The sequence below is a fragment of the Letharia columbiana genome (assembly GCF_014066305.1).
Source record: "Letharia columbiana isolate WasteWater2 chromosome Unknown Sc0000002_s0, whole genome shotgun sequence".
Taxonomy (NCBI): Eukaryota; Fungi; Ascomycota; class Lecanoromycetes; order Lecanorales; family Parmeliaceae; genus Letharia; species Letharia columbiana.
Genome location: NW_023501038.1, coordinates 313041 through 325394, shown reverse-complemented (window position 1 = coordinate 325394; position 12354 = coordinate 313041). Strand labels below are relative to the sequence as shown.

Sequence of the window (12354 nt, the reverse complement as noted above, 5' to 3'; positions counted from 1 at the left end):
TCCGCCCAGAGCGATTGGTTCCATATATATTTTCCATCTCCCGCTGCTACAGCGCCCCCAGCTTTAGAATGGACGCCTCTGCGAGCGCAGATCCAGGCCACGAGCTTCTCTCGTTCATCAATGCTTCACCCACTCGTGAGGACACACCCTCATGACACCCATGGAAACCTTTGACACTTTCTAGCTTTTCACGCCGTCAGTTTACTCAAACAAAAACTCGACAAAGCAGGATTCAACTGTTTACAAGTAGATACACTGAAACGTCAAGCCTATGGCCAGTCTGCTTACGTCCTTCCTAGGAGAAAGAGCCGTGGTCCAGAACGTGTAAAGCGGGTGGGAAATACTACCTCACACGCAATGCTTCAACCATTCTAGCATTCGCGATAGGGAGAAAATGGAAGGTCAATTTCTATCGCATTTCTTTCCATGCAGGCCTGCAGTAGACTGGCTGCTGACCTACCGTCACTTATCAGCCCGGAAACCCCGTTGCTATGATTGGCGCACATACTGATTCGCCGACGCTTCGAGTGAAGCCTATCAGCAAGAAGCAGGGCGACGGCTTTATTCAAGTCGGTGTTGAGACTTATGGTGGAGGCTTATGGCACACATGTACAATTTCCTGTTTCTCTCTGAGTTTTGACATAAGGGTTGTAGCTCATGCCATCCACAGGGTTCGATCGAGATCTTAGCATGGCTGGCCGAGCGATGGTCAAAGACAGGAACGGACGCTTTGTACAAAAACTAGTCAAAGTTCAACGGCCAAGTACGACCTTTCACTATCATGCTTTATCCATATTCAAGACTAAATATTAATCTAGTCCTAAGGATACCTACCCTTGCCATTCATCTAGATCGTCAGGAGACGTTTGCTTTCAACAACGAAACTCAATTGTTTCCCATTGCCGGGCTTATCGCAGCAGAGTTGAACCGTCATGGCGAGGGTGACGATACCGCAAAGGCTGAAACACCGAGAGAGGGTGGCAGCTCCACTCGTTTCAGTCCACTGAAAGCGCCAGACGAGAGGCATCATCCCCATGTCGTTGAAATGATAGCCAACGAGGTCAAGGTTGCTCCCTCCGAGATTGTTGACTTCGAGATGGTTCTGTACGATACCCAAAAGTCATGTGTTGGAGGCCTCAACGAGGAACTCCTGTTTTCTCCCCGGCTCGATAATCTCGAAATGTCCTTTTGCAGCACTGTGGGTCTTATCAATTCGGTTAATTCATCGTCTTCTTTGGACGACGAGGAATCAATACGGCTAATATCACTTTTTGACCACGAGGAGATTGGAAGTAAAACCGCTCAAGGCGCTGATTCGAACTTTCTTTCAGCCGTCATAAGGCGCCTCTCTGTCCTTCCTGGGTTTGGAGGCAACGCAGAACCCGACCCAGATGCCTACGAGCAAAGTTTGTCAAAATCGTTTCTCATCTCCGCAGACATGGCTCATTCCGTGAATCCAAATTACGCCGCGAAGTACGAGACAGACCACAAGCCAGAGATGAATAAAGGCACTGTGATAAAGATCAATGCTAATGCACGCTATGCTACTAATTCACCCGGCATTGTGCTCGTTGAAGAAACTGCTCGCAGAGCGAGGGTTCCATTGCAACTATTCGTTGTTCGCAATGATTCAAGCTGTGGAAGCACGATTGGGCCAATGCTGTCAGCCGCGTTGGGCACGAGAACATTAGATCTAGGGAACGCACAATTAAGTATGCATAGCATAAGAGAGACTGGGGGTATCTACGATGTCGACTATGCCATCAAGCTGTTTGAAAGCTTCTTCGTGCATTACAATGAGCTAGGAAGAAGCTTGACCATCGATTAGAATCCGCAAAGGGGTAACACAAGGAGAGTGGTATCAGGTCATTACATATATCAAGCTCCAAGGCCAACGCCATTCCAGGCACATAAAGCACCTCTGAGATGCTTCCATATACTCGTTTCCACCCCCATTTGCACGTTACCCCCATTTGCACGCTCTTAAACCCGATAAATCGGATATAGATAGCCACCACTACTATAGTTACTACTACTACTTAGTTAAATAGATTACTATTATATTCTATTATAATAGATATTATAATATAATTATTATTATCTATAAATTTAATATAATAGAAAATTCTACTTTAAACTTTTTTTTTTAAATAATATATATTATTAATTTATATTATTATATAAATTAAGTTTATAAATAGATAAAATAATAGCTATTAAGATTTAAAAATAATATAAACTTTATTTATATAAATAATATTAAGTTATATTAAATTTAATTAAAACTTTTAATATTAAAAGCTATTTAAAGTTAAAATATTATTATTATAAATTTAATATAATTTAATATAATTTAAATATATATAATATAATAAGTAAAAACCTATAAATTAAATTCATAAAGTTAAATTTTTCTTTTTTCTAAGTTAAATAAAGTTGAATTTTTCTAAGTTAAATAAAATTTTAGCTATACGTTTTTAATCTATATATAGATATATATATACGAAGAGAGGCGCGCTAAGGCCTAATTAGGAAGGTATATTAAGTATAAAGAATTAATTCGTAATAATTATCTATAAAAAATAGAGAAAGACTATATATATTCTTATAGTAAGAAGTATTAAAATATTAGAAAGAAATAAAGATAATATATTAATTAGTAGTATAAATCTTATATTATCTTCTATCGTAGTAAAATCTTTTAAATAATAAAATAGCTATTAAAGTAAGATATCGAATAATTTTAATTCGTTTAAATATATATTATTCGATATTTCTTCTATAGAGATCTAATTAACTATAATCGTCGTAATAAATTCTTCTCTTATAACGTTATTATAGTAATATATTACGAGTAAAGATCTATAAATTAAATTCATAATCATTTTTTTTTAAATCGAGGCTATCGAGTAAATTTTGATAAGCGATCTTTAATGAGCGATATCTAAATTCCTTATCTTTATATATCTATAAGACTAAATTTATTTATTCTTTCTTCATCTAAAAGCTTACATTATACTCTATAGTTTAAATAAAATATTAATAAAATAAATTTAAAGAAACGCGCTAATAGAGGCTTTAATAAGAAATTAAGTTAAGCTATTATATTTCTAAATAAATCTATTAAATAGATAAATCGATTTTAAAGAGTCTAAAAGAGATAGCGAAACGGTTTTAATAAATAGTAGTTAAGGGATAAAGAAGATATTAGATTATTTATATAACTAGCGAATCGAAAGAAATAGCTAATATTATCTTATATTTTTATATTTAAAATATATATTAATAGTATTACTTATAACTTTATATATTATAATATCTAGAGTTTTAATAAGATCTTAATTAGATAAGAAACGATTAAGTTATAATTAATTTAAGATATTATTCTTTAAAATTTTCTTATATATAACTTCTCTATAAGATAAGAGACTTTTTAAGCGAAGTAAGTATACTTAAAAAACTACTATTTAAAGTATTTATAGTCTTCTTAACGTCTTAAATAATTAAGAAATAAGTATATTAAACCCTTATAAAGAAATAATCTTATCTTAGACTTTATAATAAAAAAAATTTATTCTTAATATCGAATAATTTTAATACGTTTTAAAAAGATTTTATTATTCTCTAGTATATCTAATATTTCTAATATCTATTCTTTCGAAGTATTTAAACTCCTCTTTACTTTATTTTAAATCTTTCTTTCTTCTTTCTTATAATAAAGTTTAATATTAAAAGAATAAATTAAATTAAGATCTTATTAGAGTAAATTAAATTTTAATAAATATTAATTCTATTAGATAATATCTCTAATAAGATAGACTTAATAGATATATTTTAAAATATTATTAATAGTCTATAATTATAATATTAGATTAAGTATTAATTTAATAAATTTATAATTATATTAAATAAAATTCGTTAGAAGCGAGATAATTTTCGAAAGATTATTACTCGATATTATATCGTTATAATAAAAAAGAATCTAGTTATAAATAATATCTATTAGATTTATAGAATAATTAAGAAGATAAATTAACTAGTTTAAGACTTTTAGAAAGATATAACTTTTTTATAGCGAAAAGTTAATAATCTTAAAATATAATTAATAAAAGACTTATAACTATTATTAATTAAGAAAGAATATATATCTAGATATTTAAAAGAGAAATTAATTAAGATCTTAAATCTATCTCTATTTATCGATGATATTAACTCTATCTAAAATAATTAATTCTTTAAAATAAAATAGAAATTTAAGATTAATAGCGATTATTATCTTATTAAAAACTTTAAGATAATCTATATAATCTTATAACTCGATAATAAGACTATATAATATATAATATATAGAAGACTTTAAAACTTTATTAATTTATATTAATCTTTTATTAAGATTATAAATAAGTTAATTAATATTTATAAGAACTTAAATCGATATAATAATATATTATATAATATATATACTCTATAATAAAAAACTCGAATTTTTATTAACTTCTATTTAGACTTTATTTAATTAGATATTATTCTTAATATTAATAAAACTCTTATATTAGAGAATTATCTTTTTAAGAAATTAAGAAAGAAATTAAGGGAGTTATAGTAGATTATAAAAGATTTTACTATCTTAAAGACTATAAAAGAATATCTTTAAAAGTTAAATAACTTATAACGTATTAATTATAAGAATTTTAAGTTTATAAAGACTATTATTAAGTTAATTATAATATAAATATCGACGATAATATTCGCGATTAATATATATCTTATATCTATTATCGAGTCTAATTTAAGTATAATTACTACGCCTTTAAATATTATAATTAATTTAAAATTAAGAAAATTAATATACTATAACTATAATAAGAAAGATTACTATTAAAAGAACTATATAATAACTATCTAAATCGAGATTAATAAAAAGACTTTTAAGAAAGTATAACTTTACGCGATAGAAATAAATAAAGAATTTAAAATTAATAACGTCGATATTACGAATAGCGATAATTTTTCTTTAAATTTAGAAAACGAATAACCTCTTTTAAAGTTATGATAAGAGATACTTATAAAGTATATCTAATAGATACTCTTAATAACGCTTTAATACGTCGTTCTTTTTATATATAAATTACGCTATCTTTATAAGAGAGAGAGTATTTATTTTAAAACTCTCTTATAGATAATAAATATATCGATACTTATATAGTTATAAATAAGTTCTTAATTCTAGCGATATATAAGGCCTTATATCTAAAATTACTTTTACTATTATAATTTAAATTATTAAGAGATTATAATAACTAGATTATAAAATAATTAATTATATATTACTTACTTCTTAAATAATAATAAAAAAAGATTATTAAGAAGAAATATATTTAATATTAATTATATTATTAAAATATAATATAATAGTCGAGAAATCTTAAATAAATAAATATAAGATAGTTCTTAATATATTATAAGATAAGATACTCTTTCTATTTAATCGATATAATTATAATAATAATTAGATATTAATAATAAACGAACTTTTCTTTCTATTAACTTCGAAGCTTCGATTATTTATATTACTTATCTTCTTATCTATTATACTAAAATAATAAAGCTCTCTCTTATCTATCTATAATAATAAGATTAATTTAAATATCTTTTTATTAAATAAGAATAAGAATAATAAGAAGTCTAAGTTTATTAATATCGCTAAGATTAATATAGCGATCTATTATTAACTAGCTCGTAAAAAAGATAATAAATTATTTATATTAATAATAAATAAGATCTATAATAACTCGTTAATATTATATATATCTCTTATTATTTAAATATCTCGCGATTCTTATATATTAATTAATAAACTCTATCTCTATAACTTAGAAAAGAAATATAAAAGATATTACGATTTTAATTATCTTATTTAGATTAATAGTATTAATAAGATTAATTCTAAAAAGATAAAATATAAGCTATCTATAAAGTATTATAATTATCTTAATATTTTCGATAGAATTAAGACGAATATACTTTCTTTATATTATTCTTATAATTATAAATTAAAATTTAACGATAGCTTTAATAAAATAAAATTTTCGAAAAGTAGAATCTATTTAATATTAGAATATAAATTAAAATAGATAAAGAAGTATCTAAATAAATATTTAAAGAAGGGATTTATAATATTAAGCTATATATTATTCGCCTTATCTATTCTATTCGCGAAAAAGTCGAATAAAGAATTACGTTTTTATATAAACTATCGAAAGCTAAACGCTATTACTAAAAGAAATTAATATCTAATTTTATTAATAGATAAGATTTTAATAAGAATCTAGAGATATAAATATCTTACTTGATTAAATATTATAGCCGCGTTTAATAAACTACGTATATATTTCGATAGCGAGAATTTTACTACTTTTATTATCTTTCTTAAAGTATATAAATATTAAATTCTCTTCTTCGATCTAATTAACGAATTAATTATATATTAATAATATATAAATAATATTCTATTTAAATATCTAAATGATTTCTATTAGATCTATCTCGATAATATACTTATTTATAATAAGATAAAAAAGAAATATATTTAATATATTAGATAAATTCTTTAGAAATTAAGAGATATCGACCTTTAGATAAATATTCTTAAATACGAATTTTATATTTAGAAAATTAAATTTCTAGATTTATTAATATCTATAGACGAGTTATAAATAAACTTTATTAAAATCTAGACTATTATTAAGTAAATTATATCTATTAACCTTAAAGAGATATAGACCTTTATCGAATTTTATAATTTTTATTAATAATTTATTAGAGACTTCTCTAAAATAGTTAAATTTATAATAAAACTTATTATAAAGGAAGTTATATTTAATTAATTTCTAGTATATTAAGAGATCTTTTATTTTCTAAAAGTCGTTATTATTAAAGTTTTAGTTCTATATTATTTCGATAGAATAAAGAAGATTATTTTAGAGACTAACTCTTTCGACTACGTTAATAAAGATATTCTTTTCTAATATAATAATAAGAAAGTACTTTACTCGATAGTCTTCTATAGTAAAAATCTAACTTCTATTAAGTATAATTATTAGATCTATAATAAGAAGTTATTAATTATTATTCGCTATCTTAAATACTAATATTCTTAAATTAAAATATATTAATATCTTCTATTAAGATCTTTATGAATTATAAGAACTTAATATATTTTATTAAAGAAAGAGATCTTAGTTAACGCTAGGCTTAATATTTAAATATATTATTAAAATTTAATATAAAGATTATTTATTAATCTAGAATCTTAGAATATTAAGATTAATATATTTATATAAATAGCTAAATATAAATTAATTAATTTCGAGAATAAATAATTACGCTAATAATATTAAATAATTCTTATCTCTAATTGATTAAAATTAAATAGCGAAAGTATCGATATATATATAATTAATAATCTTATCTATTATAAGATAGTAGAAATTAATAAAAAGAATAACTATTATATAAAAATTTATAACGCTATCGTTAAAGATAAGAATAAGTTTTAAGAAATTACTCTTAATAAGTACTTTATATAAAATAAGATACTTTATTATAAGAATCGTTTATAAATATTCGATAATATATATATCGATATTATTCGAGAGATATATAATTAATTATTCTACGACTATTTCGAAATAGTATATATCTATAAACTACTTAAAAGAAAGTATTATTAGTGAGAAATAAGGGCGATAATAGTAACTATCTATATTTAAAAATTACTATATCTATTAAAGAGTTAAAATATCTTATAATTAAGAGTATAATTTACTATAGTCTCTATTAATTTTATAAAAATAATAATAAGATATATTAATTAACTTCGTTATAGACTTATTTATATTTAATAACTATAACGCTATTTAAATAGCGATTAATTAATTTATTAAGAAATATTACTATATAATCTATTTCGATATTAATAAAGATATTATCGCTAAGAAGATAGTTAACTTACTACTTAAGAAAGTATTTCGCTTATATAATCTATTAATCTTAATAATATTAAATTAAGACTCTTAATTTATAGCTATTATATAAAAGTCTTTTTATAAGAGATTAAATATTATAGTTAAGCTATTAATAGTCTTTTATTCTAAAATTAATAAATAGATTAAATAAGCGAATTAGAATATAAAGCGTTATTTTTAAATATATTATAATTATATATAGAACGACTAAATAAGATAATTATTTATTATTAAGTTCGTCGATAATAATACTATCTTATCGACTATTAATATTTTATCTTTTCTTATAAATAAGAGATTTTATTCTTAAATAACTTTTAGCTTAAATATTATCGACTATAAGATTATATATAAGCGTCTTAATACTACTTAAATAAAGAATATTATAAATTATATAAAATAAGTTTTTAAGTATATTTAAAGTAATATAAATCGCGCTTAGAAGACTATAATTATATAAGTTAATAAGTATTAATAAAAGATTACTTTTTAAATAGACGATAAGATCTTTCTAAATAGTAAGAATATTATCTTTAATCGCTCTTTTCGTAAATTAAATTATAAGAGACTTAATTTATTTGAGATTATAGATCTTATAAAAATCTTATATTATCTAAAACTTTTATTAAGTATAAGAATTTACGACGTCTTTTATCTTAATCTCTTAAGTCTTATAATAAATAACCTCTTATTAGAGTAGATAAATTCTTCGTTAAAATATATTACTATTAATAATTAAATCGAATAGATTATTAAAGAAATACTTATCTTTAAATTAATCTATAGTCGTTTTAAGTATAAAGTTAAATAAAAAGATCTTGATAATAATCTTATTTAATATAATACGAATAGCGATAAATTCGAAAATTACTAGAATCTAATAGACGACTTTTATAAGCGATATTTCGAAGAGTCTTATCTATAAAGAATTAACTAATAAGATTTCAGAACTATCTCGAATACCTCGTTTTTAATTAAATTAAAATCGTTCGATATCTTCGTAATAGCCTTATTTTTTCAAAGACGAGAATCGATTTCTTAGATTTATATCGATCGAAAATTATATTATATATAGTCTTTCGCGTAGAATTTTCTTACTAATTAATATTTAAGTATCTTTTAAAGCTATAATATATTATCTATAAATCTTACTATCGTCGTTAATAGTCTTTATTGATATCGATTATATAGTATTTTATAAAGAAACTTACCTAATATTAAATTAGAGTTTTTAGCGTCTACGACTTAATTCGATTCGAAAATCCTCGATTAATTACGTCGTATTATTTTATCGATATTTATCCGCTTAGATATAAATTCGAAAATTATTATTATTTACCTCTACGTCTATAAACTTTATTTTCGCTATATTATATCGATTTTCTCTTAGCTAGACTCTCTATATACGCCTAAATTACGACTAATAACGTCGCTATAATATAATTAAGAAGAGCTACTATTATTACTAATATCGCTCTTAAAGAAAGATATTATACTAGAAGATCCTAGATATAATTATTTCTTTACTACTTTTATTATTTTTTAGACGTTAAGCGTATATATATATTTATTTTTCTATCTTTTTACTTATTAATTATAAAATATAATTTAATAAAGAAGAAGGGTAGTATTATAAGCGTATTCTTAATATATCTCTTAGCTCTATAGCTAGCGAGCCTTAACGAAGATATTCTCTATTATATTATATCTTCTTTTTATCTATATAATTCGATATCTTAGTTATCTTATTTAATATATCTATATTAATATTATATCTATTTTAATTATTTTTATAAAATTTAAAAGTTTTTTTTTTTTTTATTTTTTTTTTAGGGTTTTTTTTTTTTTTTATACCTACGTCCCTTCTATATTCTTTTATATAATTTTATTATTATTTCTTTTATATAATTAGTTATAGATAATAATACTTTATTTCTTATTAGCTATATAATAGCTAATAATTTTACTATTAAATCTATACGCTTTCTATTATTATTACTACTATATTACGCTTAAACTATCTTATCTATATTAATATTATATTTATATTAATTTTAATAGAAAGCGTAAGAATTAATATATATAATAGAATAAGATAGAGTTAAGTTAGAAAATCTTAAATTTATATATATAATTAATTATAAATTTAAAGTTACTACGCTCTTTAATTAAATTAACTAAGTTATCGCGAGTAAATAAATTAGCGTTCGTAACTATTACTAGTCGAAAAGATATAATATATCTTATAAAATATTTTATATTAAGTAATATTATATTATATTCGAGTATAATATAAGTAGAATTAAATATTATATCATTTTTCTAGTATAGATTCGAAATCTTAACGATATATTCTATAATATAATATATTTATAAGATTATATTATAGTATAATATATATATAAAATATCTCGATTAAGATTTCTTATATTTATAGAATAATCTAACTAAGATATATAAAATATATTTATTCTTCTTTATTAAGAGAGAGGAAATATAAAGAGTAATTTAATATTATTATTTATCTTTTTATTAATATTAATAATTAGAATAATAATTAGAATTATAAGCGTCTTTATTCTTCTTCTTAAAATTATAATATAAAAGAATATTTTAAATTTTAAATCTTTAAATATTATAAAGATAAAATTCTATAATTATTTTTATTTATATATTTATTTTAACGCGTTAAATAAGCTTAATAAACTTTATATTTCTTCTTCTCTTAAATTCTAATTTACTCTTCTATTCTACTTTATCGTAATTCTTTTAAATACTTTAAATCTATTTTTACTTAATTAAACTTATTAACTATTTATAAATAGATTCGCTTTTTAAATTATTTTAAATCTCTTCTTTAAGATTAGATTTATTATTATTTAATTCTCTCTAATTATAAATTTATTAATTATCTTTTTATATATTATAGAGTATTAGTAATATATCTTAATAAATTTATAAATATTAAATTTATCGAAGTACTTTTTATAAGCTCGTTATCTTTATTAATATAATTATTATAATTATTAATTAAATTTTTATATAAAGTATTATTAGCTTTTTTAATTTAATCTAATATATTAAGATCTCCTTTAAAATTAAGTTTAATCTATTTAAATTTATTTTTTAATATTTTATATAAAGAATTATTATTAGAGTATAGAATATTACTAATAAATAATACTTTTAAGTATTATAATATTTTTTAATTATTAAAAAATATCGCTTATATATAATAATCCTCGCGAGAGAATAAAGAATATTATAAGCTATTTAAGCGATTATAATATATTTAAATTTTAATTTCTTCTATTATTCTAAAATTAAGAGATTCGCTAAATTATTAAAAGAAGTTTTATAAAGATTAGAAATAAGATTATAACTAGAATAATAATTAGAAGATTTACTATTTCTTCTATATTATTAAAACTAATTATATTTATTCTTATTATCTAAATTCTTAATCTCAAATTTTATTATTTAATTAAATATATTTTTATTTAATTAATTTATTCGCTTAGCTCTTTATAATTAACTATTTATATTAATATTTTAATAATTTTAAAATATCTTTTTTAAGCGCTTTTTAATAGATCTTTGTCTATAGCTTCTTTTTAATATTAATCTTTTAATTTAATTTCTTTAACTTTATATTATTATAATTTAAATATAAAAATATAATTTATTTATATAAATAGTCTAAATCTAATTAAGTTCGATTATAATAAATAGCTAATTTCTCGCGAGCCGTTTTAAAAGCTTTAAAAAATTCTTTTTTTTAAAAAACTCTTTTTCTTCTTAATTTTTTAAGTTTTTTATCTATATAATTAAATAAATAATTATAAATATTAAAGACGTAATAAATTATAACCTTCTTTTCTTTACTTATTAATTTTATAAATTTATAAAAAAATCTAATAAGCTAAATTAAATATTAAATCTATTAGAAATTAATTAAAAATTATTTAGATATTTAGACTATAATTTCTATTTATAATTATTTTTTATTATTTAATTTTAAATAAATAGTTTATTTATTTTTTAAAAAGTATATAATATTAATATAAAGAAGTAAAACGCGAATTAATATCTAATAAGTTAAATTTTAATAAGTCTTAATATTCTAAAAAAGCTTAAAAGAATATTTTTAATAATATTACTTTTTTTTAGAAGATTAATATTTATTTAATATTAAAATATTCTTATTTTAAAGCTATTTAGCTTATAATATAAAAAAATCTCTTTATATTAATCGCTAATATTAATATATATAGCGATTTTTTAAATCTTAATATAATTAATAATATAATAATTAGAATAATAATAA

General features: G+C 21.4%; 1 protein-coding gene across 1 annotated transcript; it reads left to right on the top strand.

Annotated features, from left to right (window-relative positions):
- Positions 1 to 68: 68 nt before the first annotated feature.
- HO173_001092 (uncharacterized protein) lies at positions 69 to 1828 on the top strand (the record flags this gene model as incomplete). Its single annotated transcript, XM_037303036.1, has 6 exons — positions 69 to 135; positions 185 to 246; positions 300 to 401; positions 474 to 609; positions 671 to 763; positions 819 to 1828. 6 exons carry the CDS (start codon positions 69 to 71, stop codon positions 1826 to 1828), a joined length of 1470 nt encoding a protein of 489 aa, XP_037169683.1.
- Between the last annotated feature and the right edge of the window lie 10526 nt (positions 1829 to 12354).